Here is a 19457-nt window from a genome sequence, read left to right on the forward strand (position 1 = left end):
AAATTTCAGGAAGAACTTTGAGTTCAGTCATATAAACATTAATATTAGCTGGCTAACTTGATCATATACCAAAGCCAGAAAAAATAGGTTAAAATTACACGCCAATTAGGAACACATGAAAAGTATTAGTACTGGTGGATCGGTCTTCTGTGTTTTCCGCGATTGTAACGGTGAAGACATGTTTTTTTACTTTTAGTTTCATTTTTTTCCCCGATATTAGGCTTCGTTATTTTCCCTTGAGACGAATGAAATAAAATTATAAAATTAGTAATGATTCATAATACTACAAACGGCTCATCTTACAATATTGCCAAATAGCAGCAAAAGCTTTTGTGTGTGCTGAGTTGATGATTTCGCAGCGAATATCCTTCCATTATATCCGTCAACTCGTCGATAAGTTGTTCCGACCAGACCTTGAAATTGCTGTTTCCAGCGTTAGCGGTATTGGACTCATTGCACGACTTTGATAATCCCCATATTTCGTTGATGACTTCTTTAATTTTCATTTTCATGGCTTCCTTAGTGGAGAAATTGAATTCTCTGGTTTGAAAAATGACATTCTTAATTGTTGTCGCTACCTGAAGTTCCATCTTTCTTTTTATGAAGAAAGCATCACTGACTGCTGAGAGTCTAGAGACTATTGGTAATTTGACATTAATTGCAACTTCATTCATTTCTTGGTCTTTATTATTGCTAATAGTCAAACTTAGCGGGGTGTATGCATCCATAAGACGCTGTTCATCAGGAGCTAACCGCACGTCTAGGTTTGTAGTCAATAATGACTCATTAGAGAATGAATTGGAAAGAATATGAGTTTCTGCCGTTGCTATAGAAATCTTCCCACCTTTTGTGATTACCCTATTGTCGATGCCATCCAATTGTATGCCCACCGTAAACATGAATGACTTATCATAACCAGACTGAAGGTTTGAAAGTCTTAATGTAATGCTCTGCTTGTCCTTTCCAACTTTAATTAACTCACCTTGAAACTCTACCTCTAAAAGTTTAACTTCTGGAGGAAAGTGTATAGAAGTGGAAATCTCTCGCACGGTTATATTATCGAGACCGCAAAGGATTGTTTCGAGAACTTCTTTATAGTCATCCAAGTCGAGAACCAGAAAATCCTTAATCCGGTTGCAATAAACTCCTGGTTTGTTACTATTCACCAGCTTGTTGTGATGGACCAACTTTTCTGTGGTGCTGTAACGGAATTCGTCAGCTAAAAGAATACCACAGAACATCGCATTTGAATCCTCACAAATCTGTTGGATAGCCTGTGACACTGAAATGCTGACCTTTCTTCCTTTCTGACTGCTTTGCTGTAAGCTTCTTTTCATTCTAGAGATAGAGCTATTCAGTTCAGAAAGAATTTCGGATGTAGCAAAAATGATTTCATTGATGCAATCATCGGCTTTAGAAAAACCAATGTTAACTAAGATCTCAAGGTAGTGCAAGCCCTCGGACCATTGTTGAGAATCATTATTTGAAATACAAGTCTCTGTGATACTTGAAAGAACATCTTTCCAACCATGCCACGACTTCGTTGCCATTCCATAGTAATGGCCTAAGAGAAGGTCCGATGCATTCTTACTCAAAAACACAAGACCAATCTTATCTTCGTTACCGAGTAAATTGAAAGCTGAGCGAATAATGCTTTTCACTTTATCAACATACTGAGAGTCGGAGAACTCTGAATCCTCTGAATTATAGAGAGGAATTGTAAGGATCAAGTTAACTGGAGCCCCTTCAGGTTTCGAAATCTGTCTGTTAAGATAATCAAAGGGAAGATCCAAACCCTTGGTTATCAGCCTATTAAACTTACGAACACTCTCAGGAATCGAATCTTCATCATAATCTGCGAGAATGTTCCAAGCATTGGTAGAAACTTGAATCAAGGGAATATGGTTGCTCACAGCTGATGCTTTTTGTGGTTGCCAAAATGTCGCCATCTCGCTGGAATCATTATCTCTGCTATTGGCTGTAGCCATAAGGATTTTAAGGATTTTTGTCCACTTCTGCAAAATAATCTTGCTCCCTGTATCAAAGCAGATTTCAGGTAGCTGAAGAATTGTGAAGTTGATTATGATGGACTCGTTAGCTTCATCAGCATAAACTGAAGAGATGCGATCATCGACATCAATGGCTTGCATCAGAATCACTTCAGATGCAGTATTGTTAAGTACCACTAAGGCAGATTCAAAAAGTATCACCAATGGCTCTTTGTAGAAGTCTTCACCATTAAAACGAACTTTTTCCATATAATCCAGAAGAACCAATTTACCTATATTGGTTATATCCACCTCTTGAAAATCAGAGGCACTCAATCTGGACTCGAGGATGCCCCAAACGGTATTTGTTATCTTGGTTTTATTAATGTCAGTGATGAGTTGTAGCTCTTTACTCAGGGATAGTGGTGGCGGTTCATATTCAGCAGTTTTAACGTTAAAGACGCAGGACATTTTGCGCTTACCATCGACGATGGCACCGACCTCATTTGGATCAAAAGAAGATTTTTCCGGAGCAAGCAGGACCTTCACCATTTGAGCATCATTAAATGAGTCAGTATTACTCATGGTAGAAGGAGAAGGTAGAGACGTGAAATTAGAAAGATCCTCGGCAAATAATGGCTCTGTAGCAGAGAAGGGAGGTGGGGTCTCACCAAGGAATGAAGATGGAAAGGCATACATGTGCTCTTCTTGATTTATCTTGTCTACAGAGTCATCATGCGTTTGCCAGTATTTGTTACCAATCTGTTCAGTGGGTGTTTCTAAGGGCAGCTCCACCTTGGAAGCCGTATCAACTATTGGAGTGAGAATTTGTGGAAATCCTGTAGGAGTGCCTAGATCAGCCAACAATGAATGAAGTCTACCATCACCAACCAAGTCAGCTTGCTCCAATTTTTCTTTAAGGCCAGCACTCTTGCACGAGGTAAGTGTGATACACTCTGGGCACATTATAGTGAAAGTATCAGTATTGTCAAGCAAAGAAGATTCATTTTGAGTTCTTTCAGAATAATCTTCTAAGCGATATAGCTCTTCGAAACAATCAAAATGAAGGAAATGACCACATTCCAATTCAATGATTTCCTCCCCATCAAAAATATTCCCTAAGGGCTCTGAACAGAAACAACATGAGGCATCTAGAGAGATACCTTTTTTTGTGCGATTCTTCAAACTGAGGTGTGGCCTTGTAGGTGTCGTATGAGTAGATGAAATATTCAGGGATGAGCCCCGATCTGAATAAAGAGAGTTGTCATAAGATTGAAACGAGTTGCAGTTGGAAAATGTTGAGCCTGGTGTTAAATTGAAATAATTCCCACAGGCTGGGTCATCTTCATGAACTAAGCTTATCTTTGAGACTAAGTTTTTAAAAAGAGGCATAGAAGGTAAATCTAATACTAGAGGATGATGAAATAATAAAAGATAAAGATGGACTACTGAAGAGGGCTGGCTGGAGTGAATTTTTATTTTATATATATATGCATATGTAGATGTCTAAGATATCAAGTAGCATGAAACAAGACGGAACGAAACGGAATCCTACTAGAAGCCGCACCCTCTGAAAAGAGGTGAAACCAAAATCCGTACCCCCAGTTTCCTAAATGGGTAAATTAATTGAATTTACATGTTTCACATGAAACTAAATAGTGTGAATTTTTTTTTATATGTACAAACAAATTAAGTTATAACCAGCCCTTCGATTACTTCAATCAGCGCAACTCGAACTATGATACAAAGCGTACTCAGATTTATCTACTTGCGAGCCTCCCATATATCCTCACTGCTTCCTCTTTTGAGCTGATCCACCACACGTTTCTTATAGAAGTGCTGAATGCTTTGCTGCTTCTCCGCTTGTAGTTTCGCGGTATTTTTCAGACAAAAATGAAGTTTTTCCGACTGCTTATTGCACATGGTAAAGTCCCCATATCTATAGTAATTCCGAACCTGTCCTCCGAGGGACATGCATTCTAATAGCTCGTCCATGGCAGTAAAACAAGACATTTCTTTAGGAAACTGGTTCAAATCAAGAGATTCGGCTCGTGATTTGGCAAGATCTCTCATTCGCTTTGCGGAAAGTGTTGCTTGATGCGATTCTACTGAGTTATCAGGAGAGATGGCATCTTCTGTATGTGAATTTTTTGTTACTGATGTAGATTGTGAAGCAGCTGATGTGCTCCAGAAGACCATAATTGAATCAGTAAATATTGCAGGTCATCAAGTTGCAGAGGAAAAAAACTGTTCACTTGGACGAGTCTCAAGAATGAGATATAAAAACACCCAACTCTTATTACATCCCTACACCAAATACATGTACATATATATCTTCATTACTTATGACTCGATAAAAGCGGTGCGGATTCGTCATATGTGGTGTTACCAACCAAATGCGTCGTCTTCTTGGGCTCTCCGCGAACCTCGCTCATTCCTAAGGCCATAACGGCTGCTCTCATCTTCTCCTCTGTATCATGACACAACTTAGAAACGTCGTCCTTAGTTAGTCCCACTGTAGGGATTGGGTCCAAGACTCTGACTTTGATGGTACCTCTATTAAAGTTGTGAAGCTTCAGCGAGTAGATATTAGAGGTATTTGAAACAACCAATGGAATGATAGGAATTTGGCCCTGGACGGCCAAATGGAAGGCACCTTTTTTGAAAGGTAGTAATGTAGGAGTAGAAGAGTAGGATCTAGTACCCTCGGGAAACATATACACGCCACCTTCCCTCTCCTTGAGGTCTTTCAAAGCTAAATCCAGGGTGTGAACGGACTCTTCTCTATTTGCCCTATCCAAAAAGAATGTTCCAGATAAATACATGAACCAGCCAAGGATGGGAACATACATCAAGGATTTTTTGGATGTCACTGTGCAGTTTGGAGGAAACACCTTACCCAAAACATAGATATCCATTTCAGACTGGTGATTGCAGATCAACACAGCAGGAAGCTTGGACAAGATTTCGGGACGATCTACATCGATCCTCAAACCGAGGAGGAAACTTAGTAACGTATAGTAAAGCCTAGCCACGCTATATTGAGCGTAATGTGTTCGACCTACCATAGAAAGAAAAATAGAAGCCACCATTCCATAAGAAGCGCTGAATAATATAACAGTGAGGGCCACGAAACCTTTAACGTAGAACTTGATGGCCTTGCCAGTTCTGTTAATGAAACACATTGTAGCAAAAATGATTGCAAGAGCGCACAAAATGGACGGTAAAGTACCGGCGGAAGACGGAGTTGGAGTTGAAGTTGAAGTTGTATCTATACTATCCATTCACTTGATGCCTGGGTTCTTGATTTGACTCCTGGTTGAACTAACAGAGGTGTAAGAACAAGGAATCTAAGAAGAAGGAAACAAGAGGAATAAAAATACAAGGATCAATAAACAATTGTTGAGTTAGTACAGATTTGGCGGAGAAGCACAACAAAAATGGTGTTAGAGTGAAAATGCGACGAAGAATATGCGCGACCTTTGTCTATCGGAAAATAAAATACCGGGTGTCTCCCATACAATAAATACATTCCTATATACAAGTTGTTTAGCCATACATACAACTCACATCTTTCTGTCCAACTTATTCAACTTTCTAGCAGTCTTAGCATTAGTTCTAGTCTTCTGTCCCCTAACAGGAAGTCCCATAGCATGTCTTAAACCGGCGTACGAGCCGGTTTTCTTCTTCAACTGGATGTTGGATCTAATCTGAGATAAAAGTTTCGATTCAATAGTCATGTCTGAAAGTTCTTTGGTCACTGACATGAGATGCTGCTCGCTAAGTTGATGCATTCTCATTTCCGGATAGAAACCGAGCTTCGAGCATATTTTCGTGGCCGTGTGTAGACCAAGCCCATAAAAGGTTGCAGAAAGGCCATATACCACTTTGTATTTACCCCTGATAGCCTTACCAAGAATATGAACCACCATAACGAAGCGAGGTAGTGAAAGGACGAGTACTTGGGTAGCAAAGGAAGTTAACGAGATAAAAATTTTCGAAGGAAGTGCAAAGAAAAAGAGAAGCTAAGCGCTATGCGGTAGATTATTCATCGGGCTAAAATTACAAGGGCATTCGCGAAAGGTCCGATCATTCAAGTAGCTGGGTGATATTCAGACCGACCTCAAGTCGAAGGATCACCACCAGTCTAACTAATCCGCACATAGTAATAAAGCTGGCAACGCCTATAGGTACCACAGCGAATACGGTAAGGTTGTATAGGTCGACAGTTCTGCGGGGTATTTCCGTTGATCTCTCGTCGTCGTCGTCTTTAAGCCGTGAACGCCTACCGGAGTCAGTATTCCTTCGTCTGACAGAAGTAGAAGGAGTATTATTCGAACTGTTAGATGCAGCATTGACAATTGCAGGCACGTATACTTCATCTTCATCATCATCATCCGTCCCCTTGACTTTTCTAAGTAAAATCTCGTTGAGACGAAGGTTGGAAGTAATGTAGTTTTGAAGAATATAGATGAAGGTAAGCACACAGCTTATGATGATCCAGGCTGGGAGACAAAACTCATTGTCACTGGTGTTAAACAGGTAATTGAGTAATTCAACAAGAACAATAATAAGTAGAGACATGCTAAGTATTCGAACAATGGCCGCTTGAACGGTATACATCACCATCCACCTGGCCATAAGGCCATCCAGAATGGAATAGGAAAGTAACCCTGAAACAATGCACCATATACCGGCAAGAAAGAACTCCGTAGCCCAAGCGGCGGTTAGATTTGACCTCTCATATCCCACCGTTATCATCTGGTACCACTTGGACCAGAATACAAGGCAATTTTTTAGTATTAGTACCAATGATATATCCCGACATATGGCAACGGCAAAGTGCTGTCCCGGATTCAACCGCTTGAGTCCAAGCTCCTTGAGAGAATTTCGTTGCTGTGCCATATTTCTGGTAGTATTCGATGAAATCCCATATAAAAGATTGGTTCCGTTACTGTGTAATTGCGTTAAAACGTTGTCCATCTCTATGTCTTCGTCATCAGAGCCTAAGGCATCAAAGTGAGAGTCCAGACCCAAAGCTTCTGGAGTCGGACCAATAATACTTTGATCCTCATCCGTGTAAGGTGGAGGGTCACTGGTGGGCGGATTCATTAATGTAATCCAAAAAGTATTAGAAAAAAGAGAGAGAAAGTAACAAATAATGAATATGGAAAAATAGAATAGAAAATTCGTTATCTTCAGACACAGAAGAAGCACGGGAAAACAGCGAAGCACGGGGGAGGGCCCTGGTAGAGAGAAGATCGGCGTAGAGTCCCTTTAGAATTTTACCTGGAATGCTAATCACTATACAATTCAAATAATCAATAGATAGCAGTAATTAGGGCATAAAAATTAATCCCCCCAAAAACGCTTATATACCCTCTAACTGTTGGTTGATCTCCTCCAACTCTTGAGCAGCCTTCTTGTACTTCTCCTCCAGTTCGTCATATTTGGTCTCAAGCTCAGCCTTTTCAGTCTCCAAGGAAGTGACCTTCTTCTCCAATTGCTCAGCCTTAACATCGGTGTCTCTCAACTTGTCGGTAGTTTCCTTCAAGTTCTTATCAGAAGTTTCCAACTCCTCCTCCAACATGGAGTTCTTCTTGGTGTAGTTCTCGTTAGAAGATTTAAGCTGAGTCGATTCTCCAGCAACCTTTTTGAGATCTTCCAACTCGCCTTCAATTTTCTCATTTTCCTCTTCCAAAGTTTGATTCTTAGTGGTCAATGCCTTTATCTCATTATCTTTCTCAAGAAGCTTCTGTTCCAATTCCTTAACCTTTTCCGAGTGCTCATCCGCTTTTTCTTGCCACGACTCGGCATCAAGCTTAAGCTTGTTCATTTTCTATTTCTTGTTAGTATTAAACATTGATGCTTTATGTGACGCGTGAGGCCCCCAGCCCCCTCAACTATAACAATGCCCGTTATCACGCCTCAATTCCTCTTCAACAATTCAAAATCTACACTTACTTCTCTTAGTTTGTCCATATTGTTAACAATTGAGTCTATCTGCTTTAATCAACAAAAAAAAAAGTGACAGACAAAAATAAAAGTGCCTCCTCTCCTACAAGAACAAGATTTTCCCTTCCCACTCTTTGACGGTATGGTATTTTTCACATTCCAATTAGCGTGATTCGGTTTTCAGAATTCAATTTTCAGATTTTTAGAAGGGAAAAAATTGCGTACCGGCGAATCGGCTTAAATGCTATATAAAAAAAAAGGGGATCATGGAAAGCTGTTTGGATCAGGAATAGATCCGGATGTCACCTCCGATGTATATACCACGTCCTCTGTTGTCGAGCCATCAATATCTGGTACCTCAGCATCTGGCAACAATGCTGTTCCAATCTGTTCGTATTGTCTCTCATCCAACTCTCCGGGCTGAGGTAATACTACCTCGAATTTCACGTAAAGATCTCCGTAGCCTATAACCTCGCGTGACATTCCCGGTTCATTTGTAGTGATTGGCATGCCTCTATTTTTGATCACTTTAACGTCTGTACCGCTTTTAATCTCCGATCTTCCCAAATAAACGTTCAATGTCTTGCCGTTCAAATGTCTAATGGCTACCATACCTCCACAAATAGCCTTGCATAAAGGTATTTTCACTGTGGTGAGAAGATCGTCTCCATGACGAACAAAATCCTTCATTTTGTTGTCCTCCTGAATAGTTATAATCACATCTCCCGGAATGATATCTAGTCCTTCATCTGCTCCCTTATCAAACACAACATTATATCCAGGGCTCACTCCACGCGGTATAACAACCTCCAGAATCTCCTTTTTGTCTTTTAACTGTGCACCATGACACTCTGGACATATGCAATCATCAGGAATATACTTTCCAGCCCCTCCGCACAAATTACACGTCATGGAAGACCGTTGATACATTCCCCCAGTTCGGCTTTCGCTGACCTGTACACCAGAACCTCCACATCCTTTACAGTTCACCTCTTTGAGTCCACCAAGACCATGGCATTTCGGACATATGACTTTTCGGGCAAGACTAAGCATAATCTTTCTTCCATTGTAGAAATCTGCCACGCCGCAGTACAAAGTATGACGAATATCTCTTCCCTTACGACGTTGTTGTTGTTGTTGGTTTTGGTTTTGCGACATTCCAGAAATCCCCCCCATCATGAAGTCATCACCACCGTTAGCAAAATCTCCTCCAAATCCAAATGAGGGAAAAGGATTTTGGAAGAATGAAGAGGCCCCACCGGGAACTCTTATTCCTCTTCTTCCACCAAAACCACCTCTTAGATCATCACCAAACAAATTATTGAAGATCATTTCCGCCTGCGAAAACATGTTCTGACCAGGTTGGGAAAAAGCCTGCGATGTCTCCGTGACGCTGCTGGACTTCGATGCATCATCTCCATAGTTATCGTATTCCAATCGTCGATGCTTGTCAGACAATATCTCATAAGCACGGGTCATTTCTTGGAATATCTCCGTACTTTTACGACGAGCCACCTCATCCTTGACATTTTTAACCTTATCTGGATGATACTTTAAAGCAGATGCACGATAAGCCTTTTTTATTTGGGACTCGTCTGCATCCGTCGAAACGTGTAACATATCATAGAGTCGTGTATCTTTAACCATCAGCAAAAAGTAGTAATAATTGAGTCTTCAGGTTGCAATGAATCAATAAATATATGAATGAAGAAGGAAAAATATAAGTGAAGCTCAAAAACCATCCATATTGTCATAACAAATTCACTTCATATACCTTATTCTAAAGCCTTCTAATAATTATCTATAGAACTTCATGGAAAAAAATTGAAAATAAATATAAGAACAAAGTTTACGGGCATTTCCCAAGCCGATCGCGCTTCGATCAGTGGCGCGAGCCCCGCTAACTTTGCCGATCAAACAACCACCTTCTTTCGGAAAAACAGATGGATCGATCTAAAAACGGTACTCGGCGCGTCGATGTCGGAGAAATCCATTTGCAATTTCAATTTTTTTCATCTTAATCCGGGGTAGTCAAGCAAGACTCTTCCTTCTTCTTCTTCAATCAGAATCTTGTCACATCCTTGATATTGAAATGCCAGTAATTAAAACAGAGCAGATTGCAACTGAGATACCTTTGACTGTATCAAACTCTTATCTTCCATCTAGATATGACTTGGCTCTAGAGCTTTCTCCGACCAGGAAAAACTATTCTGGTGTAGTTAACATAGATTTGGAAAACAATTCCCGATGCAATTCTGACAATCAAGATGACTCTTTTTGCATTGTCCTCCATACTGTTGAATTGATTTCTCTGGGGGTGGAATTAATTCTTGACTCCTGCAGCTATAAGCTCAAGACAAAGATTGATAGGTCCATTCAGTCTACAAGTTACTACTCTGAAGAAGTAAAGCTCAGTGATCTCTCGAGGTCGGATTCTACTATTAGATTAAGAATTCGATTTTTGGGAGTCATGCATGAGATTCTAACGTTTAAGGACCTTACGACAGGTGTCTTTAAGACCCATTATACGGATCCCGTAAGCGGAAGAGCTATCCTACAGCTGGTGTCATCTCACAGTCAACCTCATTTCGCTAGATCTATTTTTCCCTGTCTTGACGAGTTGTATTGCAAAGTTCCAATTGGTCTTAGTTTGACAGTGGCATCAAACTACAAATGTATCTCCAACATGCCCATAGAAAATGTCGAACTCCTTGATGTTGGAGATAGGAAGTTGGTGCACTTTCGAGATACCCCCAAGATCTCATTGCCGGTGTTCAGTTTTGCATTTGGAGACTTTGACTATCTTGAAGATACTATAAAATTGATCTCTAATCAAAAGTTTATTCTTAGAGTTTATACCCAGGTGGGAGCAAGTCAGCGTGCTCAATATGCTCTCGCGCTCGTCAAGAAGTATCTTCCTTTGATTGAGCAGAAGTTTAAATTGGCATATCCGCTTCCTAAACTGGACATCGTTGCTTTACCGTTTCTCTCGGATGGCGGTGTTGAAGATTGGTCCATGATTCAAATTATTAGTAGTCAGATCCTACTCCCAGACTGGCAATGTGATCCTCAGCAGTTGGCAGAAATCAAGAAGAATATGCGTTTAGTCATTGTTCATGAGATGATTCATATGTATCTAGGAAATTACACTACGTTTGATAGTTATGATCACACATGGTTAAATGAGGGCTTCGCAACGTTTATGGCAAACACCTTGATAACTGAAAATGATGACCCTGACCTTTGGTTCGATCAGATCAATACAGATTTGGTTAATGTGCAAGAGCAAGAACGTTTCGATACTGCTAAGCCTATCTATGTTTCTAATGTGAGTACTGCATCTATCAGCGATACGTTTACCCGTCGTTCTTACGAAAAGGGTATTTATGTGCTTCGGATGTTGGCGGGCATCCTAGAGCTTTCTGCGGATAAGGATCATTTATTCGATACCTTCTTCCGGATCGTCGGGGAGTTCATTAACCATAATCGCTATGGGGTGATCAAGCCTATCGATTTATGGAATTATATCAAGTCTCATCCACTTAACCGGTTCAAGTATGATGTTCCAGTCATTATGAACTCCTGGATTCGTACTGCAGGATATCCAGTGTTATCAATAACGTCGCAAGATGTCGAAGGTATCAAGAAAACTGTTGTTGAGCAACATAGATTTTTGTTTGATGCTGATTTAAATGATATAGAGGATATCCCGTACCAGATTCCACTCATAGTGAAGTCTGTTGATGGTGAATTGTCTAGACAGATGATTACTGATCGCAGATTGGTTATTGATTCTAAGAAACCCCTGTTCTTTTATAATGCCGACTATTGCGTATTGGGGACTGTGAGATATTCCTTGGATCACTATAAACAAATGGCGGAGAATTTGGATAAGTTGGACAGAATAGAGCAATGTCAATTATTTATTGATATATCCTCCTTGCTTGGTAGCGTATACCAAGATTCTGACGTTCTTCTCGGATTTGTGGAAATTCTCACAAAGATAAGGAAGGTACATGATCTTGACGTAACGGCACTGAACACTGCCTTGACTCTTCTTAGTAATATGGGCCTGGCAATCGGTGGAGTCTCTTACTTCAAGGATCAGAAAATGTGCAACAAGCTGAAGGCATTTTTGGATCAGATTGCCACCAGTTTTGCTTTGCAGTTGCAGTGGGATGAATTGGATACTATCTCTTCCAAAGAGGTCACTCTTAGATCATCTCTACTATCTTTGGAATACTCTAATAGCACGTTGCAAGGCATAGCAAAAAGATTGGTCAAGAAGTTGCTGCACGGACCCAAAAAGTCTGTGCCAAAGGGCCTATTGACCACAGTTTTCTCCTTGGTCCAGCAGGGTGCCTCTCTAAAGGAGTACAAGGAAATCTATAAATTAGTGAAGGCACCTGGTCTAGTCGGAAACAACGTGATTCAAACGGTAACTGATTACGAGGTGCAAACTGCTGCGATCAGCTCACTTGGCTTTGTTTCTAGTGAAGAGCTTAGAAAGAAAACTTTAGATTTTGTCACTACCAACATGGATACCACCATGGTGGAATTGGCGCTAATTGGATTCCGGGTACAGCCAGATTCTTATAGGCAGCTCTGGTGTTGGTTCAAGCTTCAGTCTACTGTGATGCATGATAAGTACACTAGAAATGTGAAGGGGTCTTTTGGTATGTTTTTTGTGAACGTGGTTCAATTAGTGTTTGAATGTTGTCTCTATGATGAGGAAACGCTTGCTAAGGATATGAAACGGTTTGTGGTTACCAAGAAGCTCGATGTTCTCGAAGAGTGTTTGGCCAAAGCCGAGGATAGATACAAAGACATCAAATTTTTGAACAGCCAAAACGAAAAGTTGATGCAGATATTGTAATACAAATAAATTGTTAGAATACGATTATGTACTGCTATGTCTGCTCTTGGAACACCTTCAACTGATCTGGACCGTAAACAGACGTGATGACATCCTCAAGACTACTCCAAACATCACCGGCAGCTGTATAGGCACTCCTTGATTTAGCTGTGCCTATTTCAGTACTTAGGCGAGCAGCCAGCACTCGTCTGAGATAGATCTCAATCATCAGCCTGGTCAAAAAGTAATTATTATCGTAAAATTCCGGGTATTCTGCTTGTAAGAAAGATTCAATTTCTTTCCAAGAGGTGAACCCACGATCAAATATCTTACTGGCGTACTCATTGTACAGTTCCGAGCTTGACTCAATGCTTACATCAGCCCTTTCACTAAACCGTTTATTAACCGGTGTAGCTTTTTCCACTTCATAGGTTCTGGTAGGAATTTTCTTGAGTAAGTCATCAGAGACACCATATTTACTAAATTGTTTCTTGGTCCAGTTCGATACAGGACGAGAAGAAACCATCCTACCAGGAGTCCCGATAACTTCAGCAGTAGACTTGATATCAACAGGATCTACTGGTACCGATTTTTTCTGCTGTGTGTCTCTGGATCTCTGGATCTCAAAGATCGGTAGTTGTAGATATTGCTCCATGGTAAGGCCGGAATCTATCATGTCCATTCTACCGTTTTCAAGACTTACCCGTTTGATGGTATATCGTATTATTGGGTTTCTTGTGAAGTTGTCTATTTGTTTCTTCAAAGAGTATTGAATCAGATAATAAGGAACCCCATTCCAGCAGGTTCTATTGTGAAAGGGACTTTCTACTTGACGACGGCTCTTATATCTAGAGTTTCTTGAAAGAGAGTTGTTGCGGGAACTATATTCTGTTCGTGGCTGAGGATATGAGTAATAACCTGGCCTATGAAATGATTGCCTTGTTTTAACCGTATGCATGAGTAGCTTTTTTCGGCTTTTCGCCCTAGCTCTCAGTAAGCTATCTTGTCTATATGGTAAGAGATTTGCTGATGCAGAAGAAGGTAAATGAGGAATTTCCATCGTTGTTTGGACAGAGTTCTTTGTGGTGTGAAATGTACGAGATTCTAGAGGTTTTTGATACCTGTACGTCAAAATACGGTCATGGTTCTCGTGCAATGCATAACCCGTTGCGGCAGTGTTTAAATCCATCAGATGTCTCGAAGGATTTAGAACGGATGTCATTCTGGATAAAGATGAAGGAAGACAGGAACAACGCAGTAAAGAAAACAAACAAGATAAAATTTCCCGCTGTCATTAATTAGACGAGATATAATAACCCGGAGTGGTTCAAATTACCACCATGTGCCCCTGTTCAATATACAATAGAAGGACTGGAATGACCGAGGCTGGTTCTCGATGATTTCCTAATCGGAATGGATTAATACGCGCTTTGGAACTCCATCGGGCCCCCCCCAAAAAAAAAAAAAAAAAGATAATCAATGGAAAATAAAAAAGCACCGAGAGTTGATCTTATTTACATGCCTTATGACGTAGACGCGTCAGAAGTAAACGAGTACAGAAGAAGAGTTACTTACTTATACAGAAACCGTCAACAGCTTTGTCCAGGATGTCTTCTATTGATATCAATCGTTATATTTCACGTCTCCGTGACAAGCTTGACAGTCTGGTAGACGAATTTAGGGAGTATGATTTCACATTCAAACCTCTCTTCACTCAACAAGAGTTTGAAGAACAAATTCTTCCGCAGTTTGATGACCTTATGAAGTTGGACAACAGATATCTTATTATCTACAATATATTCAGTAACTTGTTGCTTTCGTCTTTGACGGACTTCAACAAACTCCTCTGCATTATTGATTTTCTCATCAACGTGTCTAAATGTGATCCTGATGTTTTTGCATCTCTTCCCAACGATATCGTCAAGGAGATCGCTTTACAGGACGTGTTTCAGGATTTGAAAAAGTACTTGTATAGTAACACAAGGATGGATTACAAGTTTGACAAGTTCAACAGTACCCAGCAAACAGAAACAGAAGGTGCGACTGTTCCCGATACTAGACGCTATCCACTTCGTCGGCCGCCAGTTCATGCCGCTTCTCTCGCAGCCATTGAAAAAACTATCATGGGTAAGAAAGCGGCCAGAAAGGCTATTAGGGCTTCTGCAAATGTACGCACACCTCCTTCCGGACGTCTTAGACTACCTGAGTCTATTCCTGAGTTGCGTAACAAGAAGATGGCATTTGTATTGGATGACAACCTCAATTTTTTGTATGAAAAGTTGGACAATATCACAGATTTCGAGCCTGAATTGGTGGCAGAAGCTCGTGATGGGTTCTTCTACAAACCCCCTCAATATAAACTCTTCAGCAAGTATGATACTGACGCAGACGCTATTCTCACAGCCGGATTGGACAAGTTATTCAATAGTTTTATGCAGCAAATTTGCAAAAGAGTTGGATATGTAGAGTTTGATTCAACCCCATTCCTACACGAGACGGAGTATCAGTACATAATGAGCAATGTTGATGAATTCGGGAGTGTAAGTTTAGCTCCACTAATCTTCGAAAATCGGCCTGTGAGAGTAATGGAGAACGGAATGCTCAATAAGGTAAAGAAAATAGGTATCAAGTCTACTAAAGTGAAAGGCATCATGCGCTTAAAAGTGTTCAATAACAGCAGAGGGTATCTCAAAATGTTTGGAAATTTGGTGAGTAAGGATCAGGCTCGATCCCGAGTTGAGTGGATCAATTCGTTCATCACTGATGGGAAGGGATTGTATTCGTGCGATAGGTTGGCTCAGATTATGAGTCTTATGGACACTAATGCTATGCTACGAATGCCAACTCCAGAATCATCAGATAATGAGGAGGCCGAGGAGGAGGAAGGTGGTGATGAAGAAGACACTGAAGAAAAAATAAGAAAAAAGCAGGTGGATATAAAGCAAGAGGAGAACAATTCACCAAGCAGACTGGTTGAAAGTGATGGCGATTCAGATGAATACGAAAGCGCGAAGGAAGAAGAGGAAGGATCTAATCCTAAGATACCCAGAGATTCTACGTTGTTTGTAGGAGGTTCGGATGGAGAAGAAGAAAATAAGGAGAACCAGGAAAGTATAGAGGGTGAATTGCCAAAAAAGATGATTGAAAGCCTTGGTAGGCCCCAAAGAGGTATCGACGACGACCGAACTGCTGTTATGACAAGTGCCAGAGGTGTCAAGCTCAACAGCTCTCATATGATGCGCCATTTGTGTACGAAGGATTTCCTACATGTTTTGGCCAACCTTATCTTCCCCCAAATGAAAATCGCCAACCGTACACCAAATCAGATGGTTATGTCAATGGTCAACACTGCATACTCAAAAGCATACTTCAATTTCAGGCCATATTTGATCTCGCTCTTTCTTTCCGATTTGGACGAATTTTTCAACATGCCGAAATATTTTCAGCTCGATTCTGTTATGTTCCAGTTACAGCTCGAGGAATACAGAAAGAAAAGTTACAAACAGCGCCGTATATAATTAGGTATTTAGGTAGGCAGGCTTTCCTATCTTAACGGCTGAAGCCGCGCCTGAGCGCGATAATGCGCGATTTTTCCTCCTCCCTTCCCAAAAGGGAAATTTACTCTCTCCGAGATCAGTGATCAGGAAATAGAGAAATGTGGCAATGTATCAGGACAAGAACAATGTGGGGAACCGTCTTCTCTTTTGACTTGGTTTCACTTCTTTCTTTGTTCACCAATGACCAAACCAAGCATTCTTTTAATTGGTGCTGGCGGTGTGGGCAGTATTGTTGCTTATGGCATTGACTACCTAGGAAAGGCCGATCTCTCCATTGTGGTTCGAAGGGACTATGACAAGGTGTCCCAAAATGGCTATGAGTTGAACTCTTCTGACTACGGTCATGTACAAAACTGGAAACCCGCCCATATCTATCCCAGTGTAGAAGCTGCAGCAAAAGACAGCCCCATCTACGACTTTTTGGTCATTACTACCAAGAATCTTCCCGATATTGTCAAGCTAGAAGATGTGACTCAGCCGGTTATTACTCCTGGGAGAACTACAGTGGTCCTTATCCAGAATGGCTTCGATATCGGTAGACCGTTCATTACCAAATATCCCAAAAATATCTGTCTTTCTGGTATCTCTCATATTGGTTCTCATAATGATGGCGGCGTTATTACTCAGAGTCAGCATGATAGATGTCTTATCAGTTACTTTGAGAACCCAATTTTGCCGTCGCTTGATCAAAAAAATAAAGCTGAGGAATTCATCTCTCTCTATAGCAACGAGAAGAATTCTGTTAGTTATGTTGCCGATGCTAAGAGGAATAGATATGAGAAATTGGTATATAATGCAACTATGAATACTGCATGTGCTTTAACTGGTGTTGACGCCGGTAGATTGGAAACCTCGGGTGCTTTGGATACAGTTGCTGTCCCTGCAATGAGGGAAGTAGTTCAAGTCGCCAAGGCCGACGGCGTTGAACTTCCAGAGGATATAATCAATACCTTTGTCCATTCTGATGATGGCTATTGGTTCGAGCCCTCGATGAGAGTCGACGTTAAAAAGGGAAATCCCATTGAGTTGGAGGTTATCTTAGGAAACTTACTTAGGGTGGCTAGGGAATTGAAAGTTGAGACTCCTCATCTTGAGCTGATGTATAATTTGTTAAAGGCTGTCCAATTCAGGCTTAAGGAAGCCAAAGGCATGATCCATCTCCCGGAAAAAAGGCCTATTTCTGATCGATTCTACAAGTAAAAAAGAAGAATATAATTATTAGAACATTAATACCTTACCTGGATATATCGGTAGAAAACCCACGGCTTATTTTTGTTTTTGCCAAAGGAGTCGGGAGTCCGGGAGCGCACGCATGTCGGGGATTTCTATCGCAAATTTTTTTTTCTTTTGATTACTGTTAGAAGAACCGGACTTTTATTTCTCCATTCAGGTATTTCCTGTATAGGTACGAGGTCTTCGGTTTTTTTATTACTCATGGGGGGTGACTCTTCCGTATATAAGCTGGATGTCTTTCAGTGACTGACCTTCTTTTTTTTAACGCCTATGACTTTCTTCACACTTTCTCTTATTTAATATGGTAATTTGTATACTCTAGCTTAGTAAAGTTTTAATGCCTCTTCAACTTAAAACCAAGAAAGAGCCATACAGTTCCGAGTCACTAGCTTCAACAGAATCAGATTCAGCAGATCTCGAATCTTCTGATAGCAGTAACAATTTTCATCTCGATGATAAATGTCTTTTATCTTTTGATCCTGGAAGTCCCCTAAGACCACGGAATTGGTCTTTCAAGAAAAAGCTGGGATATACCATGCTTTATGGTTTCGCTACTTTTGGAGCTCAGTTCAACTCTACCACGCTGTCCTCCGAGGCCTGTCTGACCAGGATAGAAGCTCAGTTTGGAATAGGAAGAGAGTGTGCCACTTTGGGAACATCTCTATACCTACTTGGCATTGGCTTTGGACCCATGGTATTTGCTCCGATGTCTGAAATGTACGGGCGCAAATTGGGGGTTTTCATTCCTTATTTGATATCTGCCCTTTTCACTTTTGCAACCTCTATTTCTTCTAACGTTGCTGGTATCATGGTCACTAGGTTCTTTGCCGGATTTTTTTCTGGTGCTCCTATAGTCTCATCGGGAGGGGTCTTGGCTGATATATGGAGTCCCTCTGCTAGGGGTGCTGCTATGGGGTTGTATGCCATCTGCGTTACTGGAGGTCCGGTCTTTGGTCCCATAATAAGCTCTCTTCTCATTAATAGTAGCGAAAGCCTCGACAGTTGGAGATATGCTCAGTACTTCATAGGTCTCGTAGAGCTCGTTTTATTTACTGCCGGGGTGTGTTGTTTGCATGAGACGTACGAGCCTGTCATTCTTTCTAGACACGCCAAAGAGATTCGACTATCCACGAATCATTGGGCAGTTCATTCTATACAAGATACGTGGCATTTGGATCTTAAAGAAACCGCCACTGTTCATCTCATCAGACCTTTCGCCATGTTGGCCACTCCTATAGTGTTTCTCATGGCATTATTTGCCAGTTATGTGTTTGGTTTGTTCTATCTTTTTTTAACCAATCTCTCCGTGGCGTTTAATATTAAGAGAGGCTGGACTGGTACTACATCCGAATTACCGTTGGTTGCATTTTTTTTTGGTAATATTATGGCATGCTCTTTTAACATGATGTGGGGCATGAGATATGGTACCATAATAGCGAAAAATAACGGTGAACCAATTCCTGAGCAGAGATTACCTATGATGATGGTCTTTGGCTGGCTCATGCCAGCAGGTATGTTTTTATTTGCGTGGACCTCTTCAGCTAGCATTCCTTGGATAGTTCCTTGCATCGGTGTTGTATTTATTGGTATGGGATTCATCTCCATTTTTCAAAACGCTCTCAACTATTTGGTTGACTCGTTTCCCAAATATTCTGCTTCGGCCATTGCCGCCAACACGTTTTTGCGCTCGGTATTTGCCGCTGTTTTTCCGTTGTTTGCAAAGCAGTTGTTTACTCACCTAGGTGTTGGCTGGGGTACCAGTGTTATTGGATTTATAGCATTGGGAATGATTCCAATTCCATTCTACTTTTACAAGCATGGAAAGGCAATAAGAGCTAAGAGTCCTTATGTCAAGCGGGTACAATAATA

At 40.9% G+C, this 19457-nt stretch overlaps 10 protein-coding genes across 10 annotated transcripts; 4 read left to right on the forward strand and 6 right to left on the reverse strand.

Annotated features, from left to right (window-relative positions):
• Positions 1-299: 299 nt before the first annotated feature.
• FOA43_004722 (uncharacterized protein) lies at positions 300-2954 on the reverse strand (the record flags this gene model as incomplete). The annotated part of the gene is made up of 1 exon (XM_038924950.1): positions 300-2954. The coding sequence occupies one exon, from the start codon at positions 2952-2954 to the stop codon at positions 300-302; it is 2655 nt and encodes an 884-aa protein (XP_038780878.1).
• Positions 2955-4327: 1373 nt separating this feature from the next.
• FOA43_004723 (uncharacterized protein) lies at positions 4328-5272 on the reverse strand (the record flags this gene model as incomplete). The annotated part of the gene is made up of 1 exon (XM_038924951.1): positions 4328-5272. The coding sequence occupies one exon, from the start codon at positions 5270-5272 to the stop codon at positions 4328-4330; it is 945 nt and encodes a 314-aa protein (XP_038780879.1).
• A 282-nt stretch (positions 5273-5554) lies between these two features.
• Positions 5555-5920, reverse strand: SWS2 (37S ribosomal protein subunit sws2, mitochondrial; the record flags this gene model as incomplete). Its single annotated transcript, XM_038924952.1, has 1 exon — positions 5555-5920. The coding sequence occupies one exon, from the start codon at positions 5918-5920 to the stop codon at positions 5555-5557; it is 366 nt and encodes a 121-aa protein (XP_038780880.1).
• Positions 5921-6077: 157 nt separating this feature from the next.
• On the reverse strand, positions 6078-6971 carry FOA43_004725 (uncharacterized protein; the record flags this gene model as incomplete). Its single annotated transcript, XM_038924953.1, has 2 exons — positions 6078-6866; positions 6963-6971. The coding sequence occupies 2 exons, from the start codon at positions 6969-6971 to the stop codon at positions 6078-6080; spliced, it is 798 nt and encodes a 265-aa protein (XP_038780881.1).
• Positions 6972-7359: 388 nt separating this feature from the next.
• FOA43_004726 (uncharacterized protein) lies at positions 7360-7805 on the reverse strand (the record flags this gene model as incomplete). The annotated part of the gene is given in 2 exon segments (XM_038924954.1): positions 7360-7781; positions 7799-7805. 2 exon segments carry the CDS (start codon positions 7803-7805, stop codon positions 7360-7362), a joined length of 429 nt encoding a protein of 142 aa, XP_038780882.1.
• Positions 7806-8207: 402 nt separating this feature from the next.
• FOA43_004727 (uncharacterized protein) lies at positions 8208-9590 on the reverse strand (the record flags this gene model as incomplete). The annotated part of the gene is made up of 1 exon (XM_038924955.1): positions 8208-9590. The coding sequence occupies one exon, from the start codon at positions 9588-9590 to the stop codon at positions 8208-8210; it is 1383 nt and encodes a 460-aa protein (XP_038780883.1).
• A 445-nt stretch (positions 9591-10035) lies between these two features.
• Positions 10036-12819, forward strand: FOA43_004728 (uncharacterized protein; the record flags this gene model as incomplete). The annotated part of the gene is given in 2 exon segments (XM_038924956.1): positions 10036-10041; positions 10060-12819. 2 exon segments carry the CDS (start codon positions 10036-10038, stop codon positions 12817-12819), a joined length of 2766 nt encoding a protein of 921 aa, XP_038780884.1.
• A 1586-nt stretch (positions 12820-14405) lies between these two features.
• On the forward strand, positions 14406-16316 carry FOA43_004729 (uncharacterized protein; the record flags this gene model as incomplete). The annotated part of the gene is made up of 1 exon (XM_038924957.1): positions 14406-16316. One exon carries the CDS (start codon positions 14406-14408, stop codon positions 16314-16316), a length of 1911 nt encoding a protein of 636 aa, XP_038780885.1.
• A 355-nt stretch (positions 16317-16671) lies between these two features.
• On the forward strand, positions 16672-17555 carry FOA43_004730 (uncharacterized protein; the record flags this gene model as incomplete). Its single annotated transcript, XM_038924958.1, has 2 exons — positions 16672-16675; positions 16756-17555. The coding sequence occupies 2 exons, from the start codon at positions 16672-16674 to the stop codon at positions 17553-17555; spliced, it is 804 nt and encodes a 267-aa protein (XP_038780886.1).
• A 568-nt stretch (positions 17556-18123) lies between these two features.
• FOA43_004731 (uncharacterized protein) lies at positions 18124-19455 on the forward strand (the record flags this gene model as incomplete). The annotated part of the gene is made up of 1 exon (XM_038924959.1): positions 18124-19455. The coding sequence occupies one exon, from the start codon at positions 18124-18126 to the stop codon at positions 19453-19455; it is 1332 nt and encodes a 443-aa protein (XP_038780887.1).
• Positions 19456-19457: the final 2 nt, after the last annotated feature.

Source organism: Brettanomyces nanus, chromosome 4 (assembly GCF_011074865.1).
Source record: "Brettanomyces nanus chromosome 4, complete sequence".
Classification (NCBI taxonomy): Eukaryota; Fungi; Ascomycota; class Pichiomycetes; order Pichiales; family Pichiaceae; genus Brettanomyces; species Brettanomyces nanus.